Source organism: Xiphophorus couchianus, chromosome 5 (genome assembly GCF_001444195.1).
Source record: "Xiphophorus couchianus chromosome 5, X_couchianus-1.0, whole genome shotgun sequence".
NCBI lineage: Eukaryota > Metazoa > Chordata > Actinopteri > Cyprinodontiformes > Poeciliidae > Xiphophorus > Xiphophorus couchianus.
Genome location: NC_040232.1, coordinates 12,332,822 through 12,358,211, shown reverse-complemented (window position 1 = coordinate 12,358,211; position 25,390 = coordinate 12,332,822). Strand labels below are relative to the sequence as shown.

Here is a 25,390-nt window from a genome sequence, read left to right as displayed (position 1 = left end):
CATTGGGCGTTTTCTTTTTTTGATAGAACAGCTATTAGTTTTATCCCAAACCAATACACTTTTTCAAGTCACCAAAACACACAAAATGACAAAGACTGCAGACTTCTTTCAACCATCACAGGTGCTTTCTTTATTATTACAATTCAACCAACCGTATCAAAACTGCAATGATCTCAAAAACCAAACTGCAGAGGAAATGTCTGCTCATTGTCTCAACACTAACAGTCAGGAGATAATACATCCAGTTTAACAAAAAAAAAAAATGTCTAAAGGCACATCTCTATTTTATTTACATTGCATACACATTTGACAACAGAAAGCACACAATCAAACCTAAAACCTCAGCCTTAGTAGCTTTGCTAAAGAAGTTATTTTGGATATACACACAATAATGAGTCAGTTAGTCACAGTATAAGAAGCTACAACACATAAATGGGAATCGGTGTTCACCTTGCTAAAGTATTCATACCTGTTGAACTGTCTCACATTTTGTCACTGTAGTGCAACTTAACCACATTTTATGTACAAGACAGGATTTTTTTTTTAGGATATCATTGTGAAACAGAAGGTAAATGATACGTGATTTCCAAGATTTTGTTAGATAAAATCTGAAAAGTGTGTGCAAGATATGGACATCCACTTAATCTAAAAAAAAGGCAGGGCAATGACAGCTTAAGTCAGAGAAGCAAATAGGAGGATCATAATGGCTCTAAAGTGAGTGAATCCGTCCACAGAAGTATTAGTATACTCTACAAATTTCTAATAAATTATTTCCAGTTTGCAACAAGGAAGGAGGTTTGGTCTTATGAGACCAAAACCAAACCTTCTGACCTATATGTGAAACCTTGTGTGCCACAAAACTAACACTTCAGAACACCCTGAACAAACAATCCGCACAGGGAGACTGTTGCAGTATTATGCTTTGGGAAAGCTTCTCATCGATACGGATAAGGAGCCTGGTTACCGTTGATGGATTTAGTTAAGCACAGCAATTCAGAAAGAAAACCTGTAAGGGATTGCAAAACATGTGAGAGTAGAACCTACATTTAATGTAGAATCCACAGGAGGACTTGAATATTTACTCTTCACCCAGTCTGACTCTGGAACTGAGAATGGGCACAAATTTTAGTCTGTACCAATTGAAGGTTGGTAGAGACAAAACTCAAAAAGACTTGCAGCTGTAACTGCAGCAAAAGGTGAGTTTACAATGTATTGACCCAGAGGACCTGAAAACAAATGCACACCACACTTCTCAGCTTTAAATTTCTAAAGCGTTTTTTTTTTTAAACTCAACAGTATTTCCCTTTCACCTCTATCACATAAATGCCAATAAAGTTGACTAAGGTTTATGGTTACAACCTGAAAAAATGTGATAAAGTTCAAGGAGTAAAAATACTTTTGCGAGGCACTGTAACTTATGGCTTTAAATTACTTCCATTGAGGATCGTTGCTTTAACCCCACTTTTATGTTTTATGGCTCACTGTTTTCTCTGCAAGGTCAACATTTGCCTTATAGAGAAAGTATGTATGCAAAGGCCTATTAAAAAATAATCTCTCACAAATCCAGTGACAATGACCAGACAAATATGGATATTATGGCAAATATTTTTCATCAAGAGAGCTTGAAGTCACCGTAGTGTCTTCACAATGATCCCTCAACAAGAATATCGGCCTAAACGTAAATACTGGTTCTGTACAAAGTGAAACAAATCCCTCACAAAAACATCTCTAGTAGCCAGCAGTGTCTCATTTATTTAGTCAAACGTCATCCCTCCTTAGTTATATATGTACTTGTACTTTCAGTCAAAGTATCTTAAGATGTAATGTAAGGCTGAATGTGAGCCAGATTCCCCCCCAGTGCTTCTGGGTGATGATGCATCTGATGTTCTGTTAGTGCTGCCGTCTGCTTTATATAGACATGCACCTGAAATATCTACCACAACAATCAATACACCAATGGGAAGAATAATTAGAGGCTTATAGCCCAGTGAAGGCCTGTATATAAATATACAGTACTATGTGCATGAGTGTTTTGTGAGCTTCTGAGATGAAAGACTGCCAGCATTTAGGAGTTAGTTTGGAGGTTTTGTTGCTCAATGAACGTGTGTTTTTGTGGTATTAGTTCGACATGTGGTGTGTATGAGCTGTAGTTGTGGGTTTGTTTATACATGAGTGTGTGTGTGTCAGACGTAGTCCAGGAAGACGTCAACTGTGTTCTGCAGTAAAGGCTGGGTAGGAGCTGTGGTGCTACACACAGAGCTAAGCCTCCGCGATGGCGCCCTCTGCTGCTCACTAGCATTTGGAGTGTTGCTCAGAGTCAGGTATACCTGTGGGATTTCACAGATTTTGGTGATGATGATAAAAATAATCATGATTTCAGCAAAACACTTCTGAAATCAGCGTTGTTTCCTTGCTGCTTACGTTCTTGGTGTTTTCTGACAGCAGCAGCTCGGTTCTCTCCACCAGTTTTCTGAAGGAAGGTCTCTTCAGAGGGTCGTCGTTCCAGCAGGACAGCATCGTGTCGTACCTGCAGTTGAGAGTGTAATGGTGTACATTTAGTCTGCATTTAAACACAGATATGAATAAGCAAACAAAGATATGCTTATTCTAATATCTTGTCCTCTTACAGACACAAACCTTTATATAGTTTTATGGGATTTTAACACAAAATAGTATATAATTGTGAAGTGAAATAAAAATGACTCTAGTATTTCAAAATATTTTACAAATGAAATCTGTAACCATATTTTCCGGCTTTGCTTATCTAGTGCAAATTATGGATTTTGTAAGACATTTATTTCAAAAATGCCCTTTTTCTTTCCACTCATCAAAAAAAGGCATTTTTGTGGAATCCATAGCTAAAAGCTATCCTGTCGACAGATTCTCCAACCTGAGCAGTGGACCTTTGACGCTCCTCCACAGACACCATCAGCCTCTTGGCTACCCCTTTGATTAGGTATTAGATTGACTATTAGCTCCCAACGGGTGCAAGATGAATTTGATTATTGTCTAAAAGAGCTGAATATTTAATTTAATGCTAAATTTAATTCATAAGGATCAGCAAAATGTGCTCTAAATAGCAGATTTTGTTTTTCATATTTGTCTTATATATTATATATGTCTTGTATAATGCATGGCGCAAAACAATACATTCAGTTTTCTATAGATGGAATAAATATTGGTAAATTATGATGAAACATTTCTTGTTAATAATAAGCTTTAATAAAACGTTATAAAAAGTGTTTATGCAGCACATGTTAGATGGTCTTGCTCTAAATATTAGCTTAATATTAGCACCAACTTTTTGCCTATAATCAGCCTGGATTAAGGATCATGGATAAACCATATATTCATTTAAAAAAAAATATTTCTTTAACTTATTTTGTCTTTGACGTACTTGACATTTCTTATGGTAAAACGGATTTGAATGATTTGAACACATGGATAACTGAAATATAAAACATCTCTTTATGATTACATCATAAGACTAATGAGATATAAAAATGTAAATGCGGTCGGATTAAGTAGAACTGTAAACATAATATTTGGAATAGACCAACAATAAACAGGAAATGCAGATGCTGAGTTGAAGCAGTGAGATGTTTCGTGTCCTGCTGTTGCCCAAATTACATTACAACCATTAGCTTTATGTAACAACCTCTTTGCATCTGTTTGCTGTGCTGCAGTCGCCTAATCCTCATCTGTTTTCTTATAAAAGGACTCATGTCATGGAACATCTCTGTGCATAGATTGCCTTTACAAAAGCTGTTATGCTAAATTTCTCTAGGGGAAGAGCAGGAGGCTCACCACGCTGTGAGCCACTTGTCCTAAAACCTTTGGGATTTAGACTTTGATGTGCTTTATCTTTGTCTTGATCAACCTCCATTTGACTCTTGTATATGCAGTTGAGCCCAGAAGATTTAGATTAGAAAGGATTTTTTTTTCAACTGAGGTGTGGCGAATTTTGGTGTAACTGCAGTTGATTTTATTGATTTTAGTCTTTGCCTAGATCACAACAATTCTTTCATTAGCCAATCACTAAGACTCCTTCAGTTTTCTGAACAGAATAACACAATTTAAAAGTCTAGTAACACTATTTAAGAACAAAATTCATCCTCATAGAAACATATGCCATTACAAACCTACCATTCCAGTCAGAAATGTGCATACACTCTTTGTTTTGTTTTTTCAGATACTTGGAAATGCAATAAACAACTTAAATGACTTAATAACCTGTACTAAGTGCACATTTCAATTTATTTCAATTTGTTTTTCAAATTAACGCACTCAAAAACATGGGTACATACCATATGTACATTTGCACACTAGTTGTATAGAAACAATAAAGTAAGCATAAAGTAATACATCTCTGTAATTGCAGTGACCTTAGCCCTATTTAAAATGTAATGATTATGCTTAGAGGTACAATCTGACCAGAAAACTGACACATTTAAGTAAAATCCCCCAATTCTGATAAGAAAAGTCTTCAAACATCTAGTTAGAATGACAATAGAAGGTCATTGAGATGTTAAGGGAGATAAATAGTTTTGGATTTGCAAAAAATCTCAAACTTAAACTAGTTCACAAAGGTGAACTAGATTATTGGAAAATAATCACCGACTGTTTGTCTTCCTTTGTGAATTCTCAGAAACTGATCAAATGCTTACATCTCGATAGGAGCGAACTCTGGCCTGCTCATCCTGCGGCCGTCTTGAATCATCTTGTAAAAGGCAGATCCCACCTGCATCCCTGGATACGGGCTATTTCCTGCAACACCAACACACACACACACACACACACATTCTCTGTATGATGCTACAATAAAACAATATAGATTCACTGTAGTCGGCCGGGGTTTAGTCATAATAATTGATTGCATTAGTGACTCTGCTAAGTGATGTTGATTAGGGAGCGTCATCCCAGACTCTAATGAGGCTCCAGCCAGCTCTGACTGATGACAATAATGGCTCCAACATTATGAAAAAGTTGGAGAACTTTGGAAATGTTACCCAGAGAGAAGATTTCCCAGAGCAGGATGCCGTAGGACCACACGTCGCTCTCGAAGGTGTAGACGCAGTCGAAAATGCTCTCAGGAGACATCCACTTGACAGGCAGGCGAGCCTATAGAGAAGGAGCATTACCTTAAGGGATGCACTTTAAATGATCTCCAGCTTTTTAATTATGCATGTAATTCTTTTATGTGACAGAGCAAGCCCATAATGTCTGGTGATGTTTAGTGATTGATGACTAAGCATAAACGCATTGCAGCAGTCACACCTAAAACGTTTCAGGGAGCTTTCCACGTGCAAAAAAAGGGAAGCCTGGGTGGCAGGATCTCGATGCGCAAACTGGAAACAAAATCCACTAGAAGGTCATTAGGATGACCTTCTAAGTCCCAAGAAGGGAAGAGTGATGGATGAAGGGAGGGAACAACTGAAAGGCACTCACGTTTCCCCGGAGTACATAACTGGAGTCAGTGGTGATGTCTCGGGCAAGGCCGAAGTCGCAGATCTTCGCCACCCTGCCATGAGTCAGCAGAACGTTTCTCGCCGCAAGATCCCTGTGGATACACTGCACACGAAAACAAACAAGAAGCTATTATTGACCTTGTAACCTGTTTCTGCATCAGTCACACAGGTGCAGATAAGTCCAAGCCTGTGAAGTTGTCTCAAAAATTAGAAAACAACAAAAAAATAGAAATAAATATTAGTAAAACATTTGGGATGCCTTAATGTTTCATAAAGTACAGTGTGATCATCAGGATAAATAGGCAAAAGAGCGTAAAGTCAGTCAACAGAGCACAGAGCATTCTACGCCTGTGTAACTCTAAGAATAAGGACTCTTATTCTTAACTCTTGAACTTAGTAGCTGTTTAAACATTTAGCAGCAACAAGCTCCAACAGATGTCCAGCACATTCAGCATGTTTTTTTGTAAGAGCATCAAGGACACCTTCCCTACATTTGAGAAAATATCTGGTTTGCAAACCTTTTTTCCAATGAAAATGTGGCAGATTCAACTTTCCAAAGAGTTACTGTTGTTGAATTAGGATCATGTGTTTTTTTTTTCAACAATCTGATTAGTACGTCTCATTTTCTTGTAGAGTGAGATATAGATGCTGATTGATTGGGGTTTTCATAGTAAAGCAAAACTACTGCTTTATTGATTATGGTCAACATAATGCAGCATTATAATGCAGCATAATGGTTATTGCAGTTTGAGTTGTTACAGTAGAGTTGTTGGGCTAGACACATCAGTTATCACTTTTTCAGGTGATTTCTTTCCAGTTTAGGATTTCCGTTGGAAAGTTGAACAGTTTTGTTGTCTTTTGTATTAATTTTGTCTATTTCTGAAAAAATCTTTATGGAAATGTAAGAATATGTAGCTGTAGGTAAAATGAAGAAATTTGTAGAACCAGGCCAAAAGTACTGGCCATAAAGATGTGATTTTTGAGAAATATAACCTGATGAGTAAGAGATGCATGAATGTAGCAACTACACAGGGAACATACAAGCACTATAAGCTTTAATGTCATGGATTGCTTTTCTGAGTCTGTTAAAAATCCCCCTGGACACAAGATTTTCCTGCACGGCTGGTCTATGTAAACAATAAATAACATGAGATGGTTGGTTTATTTATGTCCAATATAAGCCTAAGAATGAAAGCATCAGGGTTGTGTGTTGTGAGTGTTGGTGCACCATCAGCTAACAGCAAGCTTTCTGCATGTATAATGGCAATAAGCTTTAACATGATTTATGTACTAGCTGCAGCACCTTTAAAATCTCTTCTGCAACTGCTCAATAAGTATGAACAGAGTGTGTTAAAGCCTTACATTCTTGGAGGTAATGTACTCCATTCCTTTGGCAACCTGGTAGGAAAAGCTGAGGAGGTCTTCAGCATCCAGAGAGAGCTCATCTATGTAATCTAAAATGAAAACTTCATAGTCAAGTTTCGTCAAACTTACTGTCAATTTCAAAGTGGATAAAAATGTAGAAGTACCTGATTGAGAGGATCTTTCTTTCTCAGAGGGACGCATGGGGATGTATCCTGTACCAGTTGCATCCCTGCTACACACACACACACACACATACACACACATGTGTACTAAGCAGAATAACATTAATATTATAATCAAAGTGAACAATTTGCACAGATAAATACCTTGTCGGCTCAGACTGCTTGGAGACGTTGCGATAGTAACTATCCCCAACCTGGGAGTTTAGGAATGACTCTCTTTTCCTTCGAAGGAAGTTGAGCAGGTCGCCATAGCAACAGTACTCTGTGATCACCAAAATTGGGCCTGGCAGGATGCAGGGATAAAAAAAACACACAAAAAAAGCATTAAAGGAACAATAAAGATGAGACAAAAGCTGATGGTACTGCCTTTGTATTGCTGTTAGTCATTTTAATGATTACATTTGACAAGTGGTAGGACATGGGATGAGCTCATCGGGTTTTAGCAATAAATGTATTTCAAAGGCAAATATCTGTCAGCACATAATAACTTGTAATAAGGATCTTTGCATGTCTTGAAGGCATCCTTCAAGTTTTTAATGTGTCCATAATGATAACAGCTCCCATCCTCTTTGTTAGAAACCAATAAAAATGGTCCATCACAGTCAATACTGAATGGTGGACAGGTAAATGACATTGATCAATGGTAAATTAGTGACAAGCTGATCTGCAGCATGTCCTTTTATCGGAGCTGGGTGGTATCTGATTTAAGACAGATATATTGAGCAGTCAGCAGGTGAGCAGACAACCACATAAAGTTTGTTTTTAGTCATTAAAGACAATCTTCCAAACAACAAAAACTACCATTAGGGACCACATATCTTCATTTTCTAGTGCCAGGTGAGTCACAAATCTGATAATCCTACTGGAAATAGAAATAAATATCTCACAAGCCATAAAACTTTTATTTTCTGAGCATTTTCAATGTGTTTGGAAGCATAGTTATGTTTACTTGACGTAGATTCCTGTTAATTTCAGTATTCAGTATTTTATATAATTTTCCCTAATCCTTACACTTTTCTTGTGGTATTTTTTTATTCTCCTCCTGTTTCGTGCTTGCTGTGTTCTTCAGCCTCCTCATTTTACTGTTGATTCACATTCATTAGACTTACCTATTCCTGGTTCCAGTACTCACTCATCCCTTTATTTATGCTAGCCTGCTTTCAGCCTTCGTCACATTCTCCTGTTACCCTATTCCTGTCCATGAATTTAGTATTTTTCTATTTGGTATCTTTAAATGTGCCATCTTGGATTTTGGAGGTCCAGTATTCGTTATTGTTTTATATCTGAGGTGTCCAAGTAAAGTCCTCAAGTTTTGTTTGCATCCCTGCTCTAAAACACTTTCATCAAATGAATGGCTCATCATCTGCAGAGCTGAATGACTGCTGGGGAGGAAATTCAGCTATTTGATATAAATGTGTTTTAAGTTCAAATACCCCAAAGAAAATTAACACAAACAGAGCAGTTTGAGCATATTTAGTCCAAATTTTAAAAAAAACTGAAGTAAGTTTGAGTGAAAATCTGCGACATGTCCTACTTGATGACAGATTACAGTAGTCTCTCACCTCCAACAGTGCAGGCTCCCAGCAGGTTCACGATGTTCACATGGTTTCCAAGATAACTAAGAACCTTCAGCTCAGACATCAGTGCTTCCTTTTCCGTGGAATGAGCATTAGCTATGAAAACGTAAGTAAATGTATTTCTGTATGATGTTACACAAGTCATGAAGACACACAAGAGGGAGCAAACCAAGAAACTTACGTTTCAACATTTTAACAGCAACAGTTGTGACAGTATCGGCAGAGCAAAGTCCATATGCAGTGGCCCTGACCACCTTTCCAAAAGCCCCAGAGCCCAGAGTTTTACCTTGAAGAACAAAACAGTAGCAGCATTTTAATTTCTCGATTTTTAAACTAAGATTCAGTCGGTCGTCTGGTGTTACTATGTTACTCGCAGTAGATTTTTTTGTTTTTATTTAGTATAAATCCAGATTAGTTGGTACTGGAGGCTAATGCTAACAGCTACTTTGAGATGCCAAGACAATAGCTGACATTATAATGGTTTAAGTGAAAACAATTATTTTATTACTATTTTTATGATAATTTCTTTGGGGGAAAAAACTTTACAAGTTCCATCTTGTGTGAAATCTGATGATCATTGGTGGTGCACCGCCTCCTACCTCCATTTCCCACACAAATAATCCCCAGCAAATCACGAGTTCAAATCATTCATCAAATTTATATACCGTAAAGAAAACTAATGAGTTAATTCCCACTTCTAGCAAACATTGGGTGTGTTATCATGACATGCGCCAGGACAGGACTGATTACCGGACTCCAACCTTGGTTAGTTCTAAGAAATACAACTAAGTTCTACTAAATAGAACTGCTCTGATGCTTCTTGGAGCATCAGCCAGCAACAATAAGAGCATCTTGGTGCCCATCCGATGGCCCCAATAGGAGTTGCCGTCAAATATCTAGGGCCACCTAATCTGGACTTTCATTCACATGGTTTTAACTGCTTTTAACCTCTGAACAAAACCTCACTTTGTTCAGAAAATCCTGAATGATTTTGCCTTTAAACGATGGCACAATCATACAAAATGAAGAATGCTGTCATACCAAAGCGAAGCTTCTGTCGAGGAAACTCCCACTTCAGGTCATATGGCAGCTGGAGGGGGTCGATGTAGATGTAGTTGTTTCCATTAATGCTCTCAATGACCTTCCACTGAATCTGGAACTTTGGTTTCTGTGGAAGTTTGGAAAAAAGAGACTTACACCGAGAGGAACTGGCACCGCCTACTCATCATTATTGGATTATTTCGCAGCATTCCTATTAAGTAATTCTGTGGCTATCACTCATACGTTTGTGCTACTTCCATCATTCTTTTCTCAAAATCCTGAATGATCAAAGCTCTGTATTTGACAGCTTATGTCTAGACTTCACCCTCAGGATCCTGCGGCAGATGCACACACTGGTATTCAAAGAGCCTGACTCATCTGAGCGCAGTAAAAGAATCGTGCTCAGGGAGGTGAATTAATGGCTCAAGGCGTCATCACCGTGTCATGAAATCCTTTTAACTGCACAGTGTGTGCACTCCAAAAGGCTGATTGACTCTGTTCAAATTCATTAGCACACATTCATGCTGATTAAAATAACACGCTTTTCCTCTTCTGTGCAGAATTTTGTCACCAAATGCAGAAAGACTGATGCCTGTAACTTTAACACGCTCTGCGCAGCACGGAGGCAGACCTTATTAGTAAATGAGAACAGGCTCTTTGCCAACAGCTTTTGAAGCCGTTTACTTTTCAATGATGGAAACTGTATATCAGTCCTGCTCAATGGAGTTAATGAAACAAGGGTGTCTATAAACTGATTTGTAGCTTTGTACAGGATTAATAGCACAGATGGGAAATTTATGATTCATATCATAGAGTTACAGTTGCAATTGTATTATCGTAGGCACAGTCAAGGTAACAAGAAATCACACCCTTCTTCAATTCTAAGACTTTACATATTAAACTTCAATAAGATTAATTCTTTTCTGAGCAAAAGAGCAAGTGGCCTTTTAATCCTTTCAATCAGTGACTGTCTTGATGATCTGGACGAGTCTCTAGTCCATTATGGGACCAACACAAAGACACTTTAGACACACAATCATTCATGCACAAACTCGTGTCTAACAACGCTTCACAATCTCCAGTTCACTCTTAGCCTTACATTTTACACTAGACTACCTATTTATACAGAGGAGACCACTGTCAAATAATGGCTGCAATGTGCCAGAGTCATGTGGCTTGAAAACTGACCCCAGCTGTAACCCTTCTACTGGAGAGATGGTGTAAGGTTCTCCTGCTTTTCACAATTTCTCAGAGAATTGCAATTTCTGATTTAGGACCAGGAGTCTCACTGAAGTGAACGTCTGCAAGATCAGGAAACTTTTTGTTCAGAGACTTAGGTCTGTCAAGTGATTGAAACAGAATGCATCAATAATTTATTCATAGCAGTTTAGTGTTGCTTCAGTGATTAGCTGCATGTAAAGTGATGCTGTGCTACATTGTTTTGTCAACAACAGTAAAATAATTTCTGGGTTCTTCCTATGTTGCAGTGTGACAGAGCAGCACCGACTATGAGGAGAGATGGACAGGCAAAGAGAGAGAGTCAATCTGTTTTCAGAGATGATTATCTAAAAAAAAAGAGAGAGAGATTGGCCCCATAAAGAAACCACTGGAATTTAAAAGGGAATAACATTCAAACTGTGACGAAAAAGAAGTCCAAAGACTGCAAAAACCTCTATGTTAATTGCACATTTGAAAAAAACCCCACATCTTTAAAAGAATGTGCGATTTATTAGCATTGCACAATACTAGCAACCTTTCTGAATACAACTTTTCTGTTACCTCTGATGGTGAACAATACTCAAGACCAGAAAACTGCCCAAATTTCTACCTGGTCATGTTCAGTTCGATCGAAGCAGCAAAGGACAAACTTTGCAGTGTGCCGTTTTTAAACACTGCATGTGTAGTTTGGCTTTATTTTTGCACTACATTGACACGTTGTTATATGTGATATGTTTTTGCTCATCTAGATTTTATTTGCCTGACTTTCAGACCCGAAGAGAAAAAGTAAAACCCTCGAATTGGCAAAGGGCGCACTTACCAGTTCAGCATACTTATTTTTGCACTCACCTGCATATACTTATAGACAAGCACCACTAGAATGACGCTGAGGAAGACGCCAGTAGCCAACATGCCAGTTAGGAGAGGTGTGAAGAGTTTATGGGGGACAATGCGTTCTGTGAAATTAACACACCCACACAAAACAAAATTAGAAATCCCAAGGATAAACAAAATGGCAACTGAAATCATTTACAGTATCAGTGAATTTTATCAGCTGCTCCTTTACTCTCACACACACACACCCCCACACGCACACGCCCACTCATCTTCCTCATCCTCCTCAGTAACGGCAGACAGCTGCAGCAGTGGTGTTTGTGTGAGAGGGATTAGTAAATCTACAATACATAATCCCAGCCTGCAGAGTCAGCATACAGTAATCTTATTCAATCCGTACCCAGTAACCACACACCTGGCCTCTGCAAACACAGGGTCAATGGGTTGATGTGCTTGTGATGTAAACAATGTTCTTGCAGCATAGCCCAGAATGTAACCCCCCCCCACAATTGACCTCTGCCCCCTTTATGCAGCGCTGTTTCTACTGTCTCCGCCCTGTCTGGGTTCAGACGGTATGAGGAGTGTGAAATGTGTTACCTCTGATGGTGAACAGAGTGTAGGCTTCCTCTCCCTGCATGGAAGCCACACATTCCAGAGTGTGGTACTGAGCGTGCTCGTTGCTGACGTTCAGGCGGCTCTCCACCTCACTCCTGCCAAACGTTGACTCTGACAGTACAGTGACCTCTGGGGTCTCCCATTGGGTGGCATTGGGTAGGTTGGAGCACCTAGTGACAGCAGGAAAATTCTGAAAATATTTACCTAACTTGATATTTAACTTCACATTTCTAAAAATAAACCACTTTTTGGCATTGTGTTATTTGTGTGTAGGCATGTGTGCCTGGTTTGGCTACTTGTGTGTGTTCTGTTGGCCTAAAAAGGTGTTAATCATCTCGTCCAGCTTCCTTGAGCATTTTCTTCTTTTAGATGAATGGTTACAGAAGTGAATAGTGAGCTATTTTTTATTTTATCACAAGTGATCTGTGTAAAATCACTAAGAGAGCAGTGGGGGCAAAAACATATTTAAAACATCTTTAGATGCAGTTTTTCTACTGCAGGAAGAAATAATCAGTAGATTATCAGTAGATTATTTCTTCCTGTCTTCCTGTATTTCATGCATAATTAAATTATACATGAAATGTAAGCAACTTTAAATATGTATCGTCATAGTTCACTAAAAATACTTAACTATAAAGAAAAATTTGTTTAAGTAGTTGTTTAAATCCATTAACTCATTGCCTTACCCAGTGAATTACCATAATAACTCTTTTATTACATATTAACTACTTTAGATGGACAATTATTACTGCTAACCTTTCTTTTGTCTATCATAATTAGGTCAGCAGACCACTAACTGAGAATCTCCAATATTACCACACAAAAAAGATGGAGGGACAGATGGCTATGAACCAACAAAGCAAAAATGTGACAAAGACTTGTGCCAGCTTGTCTTTCTTATTGTCATATCAGCTTAAATAATATAATAAGCAAACAAAAAGAGATAATAATATGAATACTGAAATCCAGTATACATTTTGGCATACCTTGTGCGGGGCAGCTCACAGAAGTACCAGCTAATTTTAGGTACTGGATAACCGGCGGCAATGCAGCGGACCTGACCATCAACTGGCCCCTCCTGCGCAATGATAACAGGCTTACCTTGCAGTAGAAAAGATAAAAGACAGATAAGAGAAATGTTTATAAAACAAGAAAAATCTACTTGAGTAGATGAGTCATTTATAATACTGCATACAGCAAAATCTCAACTGAACTAAACACCAACCTAGCAACCTGTTATGAAGTGGGTTTTTTTGTTATGAAAAATTAGGAGATCTCACTTCAGAGGATTAGATGTGTGACAACCCTGAAATGATCCAACCCAGAGTTTCACAGTAAATACCAAAGTTTCCAAGCCCCACAAAAGTTTGTAAATACTGTAGTAATATCAGTTTTTCTTTATCAGTTTGCTTTTTTACCAAAAAGACTATCGCCATTACTACAACTAAAGAAATCTATATGTACAGAGAGGACACTTTCATTAAGTTGAAATTCTAACTGGGAAAATATTCTCACCAATCCTTTCTTATAATCTATTAAAGCTGCTATTTAGCTGCATAACTTATGCCTGATATCGCAATAAATCTTTCATGCACTCACTGAGCCATCTCTGTTACCCGACATATTTAACTGGCGTTTAAACAGAGATGGGTAGAGTACCCAAAATTGTACTCAATTAAGACAAGTATTAGTTCACCATATTTTTACTCAAGTAAAAATAAAAAGTGACTGTACAAAAATGACTCAAGTATGTATAATATTAAATCAGAACATCTGATTTAATATTTAAAAATGATGTCATCATATAGATACAGACATAAAGGTACGTTCAAATTCTGCTACTTTAAAGATGAACAAAGAAAATAATACAAATAAATTATCTGACTGCAAAATAACAGATTCAGGCAGCACTTTTCCAAATCATAAAACAAAAACTTTGAAACCACTTACAGTCGGGAATGCAAACATACTATAATGCTAGAGCTGGGTGAAGTACATCCAGTGTCAAACAGTACAACAGGCTCAGCAGGTAGAAAATGAAAAAACTAAGTATGCACAAAATACAGGCACACCTACACCTTAAGCTAATGTAGGACTTCTTTTTTGTGCACGAGGTTTGTTTTTCTATTTTTGTCATTCAATGAAGATACTCACAGTGGGTACAAATCCTTCCAGAAATAAAAGTAGCAATATAAAAGTACAGTGTAGTAAAACTGCTCCTAAAAGTAAATTTTTCCTCAAGAGTTACTCAAGAACATGAACCTGCATAAATGTAACTAGTTACTACCCACCTTTGCGCTTAAATAAATAATAATAAATAAGAAATTTAGTGTCACAAATAGCAGTCAGTGTGTTATTAAGCAGAGCAATTAGCATTCATGTCCTGGCTCAAAGGTAAATGAGTAGTCACCAACACTTTTATTTGCTTTACTGAGTTCTCAGAGTTGATCAATATAAGGAAACTTTGCCCAAATGTGATGATTGTGTTTTACTCACTTTTGACGTATACGTGAAATGAGCGGTCAACGGATGCGTCTCCATTACTGACTGAGAACGTATAGACCCCGCCCTCAGAGCTGAGGACCCTCACCAGTCTCAGCTCACTGGTGAAACTGATGGGAACATAAACAGACTTAAATGTTTGTCCTCAGACAGATAAACCCTGCAGCATTGTTGCGATCTGAATGCCGTGCACCTGTATTTCTGGCGGTGGACAGTGATGACATGCTCTGTCGTGTTGAGGAGGTGCTCCTTGTTGTAGGACCAGAAGATGGAGCGTGGTGCAGGATAGGCCTTAAATTCCACCCTGAGGGTCAGGCTCTCCCCTTCTTTGACGTCTTGGATTGGACTATGACTTCCTAAAGCTGTAATGAACCCCTGATCTGAAGAACAAAGATATATAGTTTTGTTGGTAGAGTTGGTACTTTGCAGCATGTTTGAGTCATCTTTCTGTTGGTTGAGTCATCTATTGAATAAACAATCACAGTGTAGTGTTGTAATGTAATTTGAGTAGTGATGAATGCTCCCCTGAAGTACTGACTGTAAATTTACATAATAAGAAAATAAAATATGTCATTTTGGGGTGAATAATATGCTGTTTTATCTGGGGCTTTTCTTGCCCTCAGATTCCAGTTTTGTTTGACATGGTTGTTTCATAAACTTAATGATTCAGAGAACTTGTACACCCAACAAACCAACTTTAAGACTTACCAAGTACATCCAGCTCCATTGCTGCGTTACTGTGACCTTTCTCATTGTGGGCGTGGCAGCGGTAAATTCCAGTATCTAATTGGCTGACGGTTGCTATGGAGAGCGTGGTTGAACGTAAATAGCCCCGGGAGCTGGGCAGGATGTGTGAGATCTGGGACTTCACAGGATTCTGTAAATTATTAGCATCAAACATACCACATCATTGTATTTTACATGCAACTTAACCTCATGAGTAATAGTTATTTAAATGATAAACGTTTTAACGCCATTTAACTTAACCAATCAGAAGTTGTGTCTTTAGATCATATGCAGCCGTTTTCTAGTTTATTGCAAAACTAAACTTTTTGAAGTTAATAGATAATGTTATTTGTAACAGTTACCAAATTAAAGCCTCAGAGGTTTGTCAATTTAATTTGGTTTAGTTAAAAAAGTACATAAAATCTAGGCAAAACAATTTATAAGAAAAAAAATATTTCAAAGCTTGGTTCAAATCACAGCAGTGAACTTATTACTTCTCTGCATCTGAGACTTAAACTTCTGTCTTATGTTAGTCCCTACCTACAGGTACAATTCACAGAGATTGCACATATCACACTCAGTTTGTGGAGATAGTCTTGTTTTATGCTGTGAAAGTATAAAGCAAGTATTTCTTTTTAAATGTATTTTTTAACTGTTTCCATGTGGCAGACCTTTAAATGTTTGTACATGTACACATTAGTAATAAGTGGGAAAAAAAACTAAGAGTTGAGTTTTTAGCAGCCAGGAAAAAGACACCCTTCTCAAATAACTTTGTATAAATACTCAGCATTAATCTTACCGCTGCTGAAGGGAAGTCCCAAGTAAGACTGAATTCTGAGTTGATATTGGTGGAGTTGCAGGTAAGCTCAAATGCCTCGCCTGTCTTCAGGATGACCGTGTCTTTGTGGGACAGGCTGACCTCTGGCCGCAACTCTGGCACTGGGACACAAAGGCAGCAAAATCTTAACTGTATATGAAGTGAGGTCAAGCAAACAAGCACAGTGCAAACACACTTTTCCAGATGTTTTCATTTATAATTCCAGTTACATGATAACTGAGGCTTTTTGAATATGTTCTAGTATTTTAATATCTGTATCAAAGAGAATTAGCTGTACAACTACCATTAATATTTGCATATTTCATCCCCACGCTTCATGAAAAGCATGGTGAATGAGTACCACACACCCAAAATAAACGGACCTCAGAGGCTGTGTGACCAGTTTGTACTCACATGACAGCACACAAAAAGCTCAGTGTGTGTGAGTATGCAAACGGTTGTTTTTCCATAAATGGCATGATTCACTTCTATAGTCAACTGCCGTAGGAGCTCAGATCGCTGTGTTGCTTTTCTGCTTGTTTTGCACTAATTCTGTTTAACCCAAACCCAACCTTCACACACAGCTCTGTTTAAATCCCTGGGCTCCTCCTTCCCACACGCATCATCTACCCTTCCCTATCATCCCCAAGCCTCCTCCCTGTCACCATGTAGACACGGTCCTCTGAGAGGAGAGCGAGTGTGTGATGCATAACCGAGGATGAGAGGACAATCAGTTTCAGCTTTAATCTTTTGACTAATTAATAAACTCTTAAGGTTTTTAAGGTTGATTTAAGTTAAGCTTGAGTCTACTGTATATAAATTGTAGTTTCAATCTAGGCATGTTTTTATGCATTACCATTAGAATCACTTCAAAATCCAGCATCTGACTTTATAATTACTTAAGTGACTTACATTATAGGTTTTTGCATCCATGTATTACCATTAATCTTATATGTATGTTTTTTTTTTTTTTTTTAAGAATTTCATGTTTTAATTCAATATTAGGATAAATCCAGGTCACCAGTCAGACGGGACCAAAATTAAACTTTTTGGCCAACGTGCAAAATACTGTGCGAGAAAACTACCTCTGGGTAGAGAGAAGCTCACACAGAAGAACTTTACAGCATTTAACGTTTTGATCCTAAACATCTTATCAACAGCAATGCATACCCACACAAGGACATGATACATTAGGGTTATTTAAGTCCAAGTGATACCAGGAGGTTGTCACCTGGGGTTATTTTGTTTGGCAGTACAATAGTTAACGTCATGGACCTGGAAAAATACAAAATGTCTTGTTATTCTACTAGTTATTACTTTTGTTATTTAACAAATAATGCAAGCCAATGAAACTGGCCATAGTTTGAACATATATACTCTCAAATTCATGATACTATTACTATTATATTATTTACAAAATGTGTTTTATGTAGTTAAATGTAATACATATTTTTGTTATGAATGCTATATTGTTGATGAAAATGTTTTAGAAATAGTTTAGTCTTTATTTTTTAAATAATTTGTTCATAACCCCTTGTCTGCTTTACGTTCTAACATGCCTGATGGTAAATTATCTCAGTTTACCTCTTTAAAATGTGCCAATGCTGAATTACGCAGATAGAACTGGTATGTCCTGCTATTCTAGTTTTTAAAGGTCTTTCAGTTTTTCACAAATTTGCAAAACCAAAAGGAAATGTTATGATATGGATAACATCTTTGGTTGAACAACCAACAATTCATCTTCTCTGTGTGAGGGGATGTGCATATCCGGCACATTTGGAAGTTAAAATTGGTCCACCGCATCACTAATTTCCTCGTAGTGGATTTAAAACTATTAAGACTTCTCTCCAGAGTCTCTGATTGAGAATCTGTAGAAGGATTTTCTCAGACATCTGAGCCAAGACAGTTTGATAGTAAAATTTATATTTGAAAAAGCAAATAAAATATTGCATTTTGGCAAAGCCCTTCAACCTCTGCTGCTCTCCACGCTACAAAACCTGCATAAATGTCATCAGGAGCATCATGTGGTGTAGAAAGGCAGTCTTTCAGGAATGCTCACATTAATGGTGATCTTGAAAATATTCCATTTGCTAAAAGGAAAAGCTTGGACTTTAAAAAGAAGCAGATACTCCAATAAAAAAGAAGCAGATGCTAGTATATTGTGTCTCTTTGTGAGTGGAAAAGCATTTGAAATACACGGTAAATCTTGCTTTCCCCAAAAATAGCTTCCTTACCAACATGATATACACAGAGCACTCAGTCTGTTTGTTTCTTTCTCTCCGTCCTAACTTCATTAACACCCATGAGACAAATCTAGTGAAGCTATGCCAGCTGGAATGCTAATGCGGAGCCCTTAAGGCAACATGAACCACATGTTACTCTTCTGTTTTACTTCATGTTTCCTACTCACCAGGTCGAACATCAACGCTGTATGAGACAGACATGACTCTGTTTCCGCCGAGCTGTCCTACACATCTGTAGCAGCCCTTAATTTCCTCCCTAGCATTGCGGATGATGATGCCTCGCTGCAGATTCCCACTGTAAACCATTCCTGAAGGCAAAGGTCGTCCATCGCAGGTTTCCAAAGACAGGTTGGCGACCTCAGGGTCAGTCACGAGACACGGGATGATGCAGTCCTCACCAGCCCGAACCAGAATACTGCTCATCATGGTGTGCTGGAAAGCACTGCCAGGGTCTGGGGACATTAATTAGATTTAAAATCCTTCTATAAAAAGAGGCAGATAAGCGATCAAGAAAATCTGCTTATATCTCGAGTACCCACCTTTAACGTAAACGAAGATTGAGCTGTTCTCCAGAGTGTTGTTGTTGACACACACATACCAACCCATCTGTTGGGCCTGGACCCCCGACAAGCTGAGGGAAGCTACCTTGCCCTCCTCGACCTCTCCCTCAAGCTTGCGGTTCTTCTCCCTTTGCCACCTTAACAGGAATGGGGCTCTGGATGCTGTGGTGTTGTCATGGCAACGCAGTTGCAGCTTCCCCTTCTTGGGAACCACTATGTGAGGCTCGCTGGGGAAGATGACAGGTTTGCTCCACGCTAAAACAGAGAAGCAGAGAGTACAGGTGGTGAATCAACTTAAGGATAAATCAGGAGGATCTTCTTAACAGATAGTAATTCAGATTATTTAGTTGATTAAGTGGACTGCAAAGGTATTAAACTATGTCTCATTTTGTCATCAGTGTGTTTCATTAAGATGTTATATGAGAGCGCAATGCAAAGCAGCACTTAATGATAAACTGAAACTTTTGCAAATAAAATCTGAAAAGTGTGCCATCAATTTGGACTAGCATCTCTGTTCATTCTGAAGAACAGTGATATCACAGTATGATGCTGCCACCACCATGTGTCTCCATGGGGATGATGTGTTCTCAGTTTTGACTAATCTTAGTTTACCTGCACATGTAGCACTTTACATGGCTGTTTAAAAGTTTGGTTTTAGTTCTCATTTGACCAGAGAAGTTTATTTATTAAGCGCTTTTCGCAATGTACCACAAAAATCAGCATTAATTATACAAAAAATAAAAACAATCATGACATAAAAGCCTGGAGAAAAAAGAGCTTTGAGGTCATTTACACAATGATGGACTCTTTTCAGTAAGTAAATGATTTCTAGAGACAATTGATTGTAACAGGTTTTATTTAGTGTTACGTATTTATTTACCACCAACCACCACCTCCTCCACCGTTATGTGTCATTTAATACTGGATTATGATGTCAAATCTCAATAACCTGCAACAAACTAAGTTTTGATGTACTAATAAGACTTGAGAAGTTATAACAGAATCAGTGTTGGTATTTCTCCTTGGATGGCACATCAAATTTTACTGCTGCTTTTCTTCCATTCGACAAACTAAATGATTCATGAACTGAGCAGAGTGGAACAAAACCAAACCCAATGAAGGGGCTATAATGTGATAGTTAAATAGGATGTAATCCTTGGCACAATAAACGGGCTGCTTTTTAACCACCACAGCTCAAATAAGCAATCAATAATTATGAGCAATCCGACAACTGAGTAATCACGCATTAAGCCCCGGTGATCTCTCCAAGATACAGCCCAAACCAACATTTTTAGTTTCAGTCAAGCTCCCATCAGCAAGATTTTCACATGATAAGTATCATTTCAAGAGCAAGATTTTCATGTGACTGCGATGCCTCAGGGCTGGAGTGGAGCTCTGACGGAGCATCTGGATGCTCTCCCTCCAAAACATCAATAGACTATCTGTGTTTACACTGGCAGTGGGCGCATGTCCCCCGGCTGATTGGCTTGTTTGGGAAAATATGCCATTCCGGCTAAAGGTTTCTTGTAAAAACCTGAGGCTGTTCTGTTAGTCAACAAGTGTTTTGTTTTTTTGCTTTGCTTTTTTATTTATTTATGACAAAACAAAAAGATGGGATAATGTTATTCCACATAGGGTGTTGGTCAATTTGCCTCTTCACCATTTCGTAACCACATTTCACCATCATTTTCATTTACAGCTAAATATTTTTATGAATTTTAAAAGGTGAGTCACGTTGAACATTAAAATTTCAACTATGATTTAATTTTTTTTACATTTTTATCCTGAAACTTTGTATTTCACTCTATTCATAATTATATTACACTGTTTGGGCACAAACAGTGTAATATAACATATGCATGTACTGTATATGTAATGAAATGCAATAAGGACGCAACCAAATCAACTCAAAGTGCTTTTTAGCTTGTAGATAATGTTAATTAGAGCCGCTCCTTATGGTGCCGACTAGAAAAACATTTGAAATCATCAGTAGATGGAACCACTTCAGACACAAAACAAATTAAACTGGATAAGTACCAAACAGCAACAGGGCGAATATATTTGTATCTAGAGTCCGCGTCCTGTGGTAGATGATTACATGACGACACAAAAAGCATTGGAATAAACCAATAAAAATACAGAAGTATTTTTATTACTTCTGTAATAAAAACAAACATCAAACTGTTTGAATGCTGTTTGATGACCAGCATTCAAACAGACATAACTGACATAATGCATAATAAAAACATATGACTCCCGCTCCCCCTTTGTGACGCGCTCTTATCGATTTATATCTGTGATTGTGCCATATAAATAGCCTAGGATTTATATAATTTCTTAATAAATTATATAATTTAGGATATAACTGCCAAACTGCAAACGTACGAAACAACCACCAGGCGAAAAGGGAGGCATCCAAAGAAACCAGCAGGTTTTTGAAACTATGTGAAGACGCAATAAAGTTTTCTGAAATATGCACAGCTTATATTACTTGTAAGATATTTGTATGTCTTCCAAGTGATATATAAATATCTTATAAATAATCTTCTAAGTATTTACATGCTTCTAAGATCATGTAAGTGCCTTTAAGTATACATGATCTTCCATTCAAATGTTCATGTAAATGCTTGTAGGCATAACATGAACATTCATGTTCGATACTCAAATACCTAAATACAACAAAATTCAATAAGTTGCAAGCCGTTAAATAAGCTGGTACTAAATGGTTTGTCTACAGGTGTAAACAAGCAAAGGGATAAATTAACCCGGAGCTGAGTTGTCGATTACGTGGTACGTTCGTGTGCGCCCTTTTTGTTTGTTCTGCTCGTACAACCTAATCCGTGCCATTTAGGAAGGGACAGTCTAAATAATTCATGTTTTTTCTTCTTCTTCTTTTTTTCAAGCAAGACACGCACGAACACACACCTGTTGCCGTTTTGGGGAGGCATTTACGGTAAAGCGTTATTTGCATACAGTGTCTACTAGTGAAGAGCAGTTTGAGGGAAAACACCGGGAACAAGCTCTCTTTGAACAATGTGCTCCTGCCTATGTAAACTCTCTTTTAGAGGAAAGATAAACCGCAGGTTGTTCTAAAATGTGCACAGCGCTGTTACAGTTTAATCGTGGACAGCGCAATCTCAAAAATAGAACCAGTGTTAGAAAGCAGAACACATACTTCGTTTAGGGAGCGAGGAGGTTTAGGGAAATATACAAAATTGATAAACTGGACATTAAGTTATCATATATTCTATAAATGTGAAGAGACAATCAACATGAATATTACAGAATATATTGTATATCTAAACAATATTAAAAGTGTTTTTCTTACCTGTAATAGGCAGGAAGATGAAATATGAGGCACAAATAACCCAAGGGCACATCATCATTAGGCAGATTTTGCGTCTTTTTAAATTCTACTCCATGCGTTTCAAGCGCACAAATAACCATCCCGCGATGGCACAGCAGACTCCGTCCACAGGTACAACGATACAGAACAAGTCCATCCAGAGAAATAAGCGCACAGACGCGGTGATGTCCTCCTGCAGACTCCGAGTCTCTGCTGATGGAGCTCAAGCTGAGGCGTTTAAAGGCACAGTCTCCTCTGCTCCCTGCGCTGGATGGCTGCCACGCCTCCTTACACTCTAAAAACGGCTGGGTTCAAAATCAACCAGTGTTTGGATCATGTGTAGACTCGTCCAGACCTGGGTTGATTTAAAACAACAGTTGATTGTAACTTTGATCAGGCATGTTGAATTTGGTTTTCAAAAAAAAAAAAACTTATCCAAATGTGAAATGTTAAACATTAATGCCATCAAAGTAAAGGCAGAAAATTAAAACTAATAAATTGAATTTCAGTCATGTAGTTGGTTAAAGTGAATGATTCATGACTTTAATCTTTGCAGAGTTCCAGATGGACTTTGGGTGGACTCCTTCGTAAACCAAAGAGGATCCACACATGAACAGGTAAAATATGCAAACACCAGTGGTGAACTGTACCTCTCACAATTAGACAAAAGCCCCATAAACCCACACCAAGATTGCTTTTTGTCTACCTAACGGCATGTACATGATGTCTATTACCAGCAGCAACTCTGTCTAATATGAAAGTCTTGAATAGGTCATCTAGAAAACCATGGACCAGAAGTGATTACGCTTCATCAAGTTGCTCCTCTAACCCATCAAATTTGGTCACAGTTTTGGTTTCAAAATAAAACAACAACATAAACCTGGCATTGGGGTTAAAGAAGTAACCCAGCAGTTTTTAGAGTGCATCTGTCCTGCACTGGCTGGACAGCAGCCAAGACTGTGAGTCGGTCATTTACCGGAAAAAAACAGCTTCTGTCCAAGTCAGCCCTTCTAACTTACACTGCCACTGCAGAGAAACGTATTTAAGAAATTTTCCTGTAAATAGAACTGCAGGGTTACATTCAGCAAGAACTGTTCCCTCAAACTAGCTGGCTGACAAATGTTCATCCCTAATGGAGTAGCAGTGTTGTTCTCTAGCAGCATCTCCTCACACTTCATGGGCCAGTGTTCACTGCATGTTGACACTTCTCACTTGTTGGCAGTGGAGTCTCACTGCAGCTCAGTGAGAGATGGCTCACAAATTCTCCTAATCAGCAATATACTGATCCAATTTTCAACTCATTTAACCAGTTCCTATAATGTAAAGGCGTGCAACAATTTGTAGATCAGTCATGTCTGAAAAATTGTCCAAACTAGCATGGAGTCCTGAGCAGATATTTGATTTGGGGTCCCACTTTCAGTTAAGTTTGTCACCAACCAGCCGCGACAGCAACAATATTTATTTTAAATTATCTGAGCTTGTTGTGCATATAACCTCACTAAATTACATGGTTAGTGGCACATAAATTATTTTACTTAGTCACAGAATGTGTTTTTAGCAAATGAAGACAAAATTCAGCTCTCAAAACACGCACATGGAAAACAGCTTCAATTTTTGTTATTTTTTGTTCCCCCTCAGGAACAGATCTAGCAAAGGTCAGAACAACTTCTGCTACAAACTTCTCTTCGATTACATCTGACTTTTTATGAACATAAACAACTTCTGCAGACCTAATCTAACATTAATAAAGATAAAATACAATAGATCTGTTGTTACTTAAGTGATAAAAGTATTTTAGGTCAGTGATTTTGTGGCAGGTTGTTCCTCAAAGAGCTATGAAAGTTTTTTCGCTTTGCCTCTCGCTTGTTTTTTGTACTTTGGCTCATGTTTCTCCTGTCTCTCTGGTTACAATTATGAGACAGCACTAAAATAGTTGTGTTTGTTTCTACCACCCTACAGTCTTATCACAGCACATGATGACTGAGTAGGGCTTAAAAATAAACTAGCAGAGAACATTGCTTTCAGAAACATTTTTTATTATTATTTTGTGTTCTGTGTAATTGTTTTCCTTGGAGATAGTTGATACAAAAATCACTGTGAGCGCCAAAATGCGCAGCCAACAGGCTACCAGTGATCTTTGAACCACAGCTTGACATTCATTTTTCAGCTTTGTACTTATGTATGTTATGCCTAAATATGTTTTACTATCAAATTATGTTCCATCTACTTTTACATATGTAAATATATCAAAATTCAACCTGTATAAAGGGGAGTCCATTCCCCTGATTTGTACTTGCTATAATCTACAAAATGTATGCTGATGATGTGATGCTCGTCCTTAAAAATGCAAACTAATCTCTTTCAGTGTTAATGACACTGATTAATGTATTTTTAACAATTTCAGACAATTCTATGAATCAGACTAAGTCAAAAGCGCTCTCCATCTCTGATCTTCATTTCAGTCAAACCATCCCTGATTGGCAAAACATCAATATTTCCACCATGCTGAAGAAGCTGACACAACTGAACTGAATCCCATAATCAAAATAGTAGAAGGCAAATTCCCTCTCTCAATATTAAGAAAAGCGCTTGCAAATAAAAAATGGTACTCCCTAAAATAAACTATATCTTGTTTATGATGCCAGTTAGTCTTGGTTCAAAACATTAAAGGATATAAAAAAGTAGATTTTTTAAATTGACAAACAAACTTCCAAAAATAAGTTCAAAAACTCCACAGAAGGCTAAAAGTCTAAGAGGTTTAGAGCTACTAAACTTTTATAAATACTACTCAGCACATAGATAACAATATCTGTAAAAATAGATTTAGAAGAATTGATGATACAATCTGCTGGTAAACATTGAACAAACTCTCCATAAGGATTCTGTATCTCAGATA

At 37.8% G+C, this 25,390-nt stretch overlaps 1 protein-coding gene across 3 annotated transcripts; it reads right to left on the bottom strand.

Annotated features, from left to right (window-relative positions):
• Positions 1 to 103: 103 nt before the first annotated feature.
• On the bottom strand, positions 104 to 22,736 carry kitb (KIT proto-oncogene, receptor tyrosine kinase b). Of its 3 annotated transcripts, none has more exons than XM_028016713.1 (21): positions 22,477 to 22,735; positions 19,128 to 19,403; positions 18,756 to 19,040; positions 16,328 to 16,467; positions 15,511 to 15,679; positions 14,996 to 15,182; positions 14,797 to 14,912; positions 13,287 to 13,401; positions 12,283 to 12,470; positions 11,701 to 11,807; positions 9,634 to 9,760; positions 8,774 to 8,878; positions 8,578 to 8,688; positions 7,160 to 7,298; positions 6,998 to 7,065; positions 6,831 to 6,922; positions 5,449 to 5,571; positions 5,010 to 5,121; positions 4,668 to 4,767; positions 2,422 to 2,527; positions 104 to 2,327 (listed from the first exon to the last, which is right to left on the bottom strand). In XM_028016713.1, the coding sequence occupies exons 1-21, from the start codon at positions 22,532 to 22,534 to the stop codon at positions 2,184 to 2,186; spliced, it is 2,868 nt and encodes a 955-aa protein (XP_027872514.1). In that variant the 5' UTR covers positions 22,535 to 22,735; the 3' UTR covers positions 104 to 2,183. The 3 variants fall into 3 exon arrangements, with proteins under 3 accessions (XP_027872514.1, XP_027872515.1, XP_027872513.1); XM_028016714.1 differs by having other exon boundaries at positions 6,998 to 7,062; XM_028016712.1 differs by having other exon boundaries at positions 6,831 to 7,062; positions 22,477 to 22,736.
• Positions 22,737 to 25,390: the final 2,654 nt, after the last annotated feature.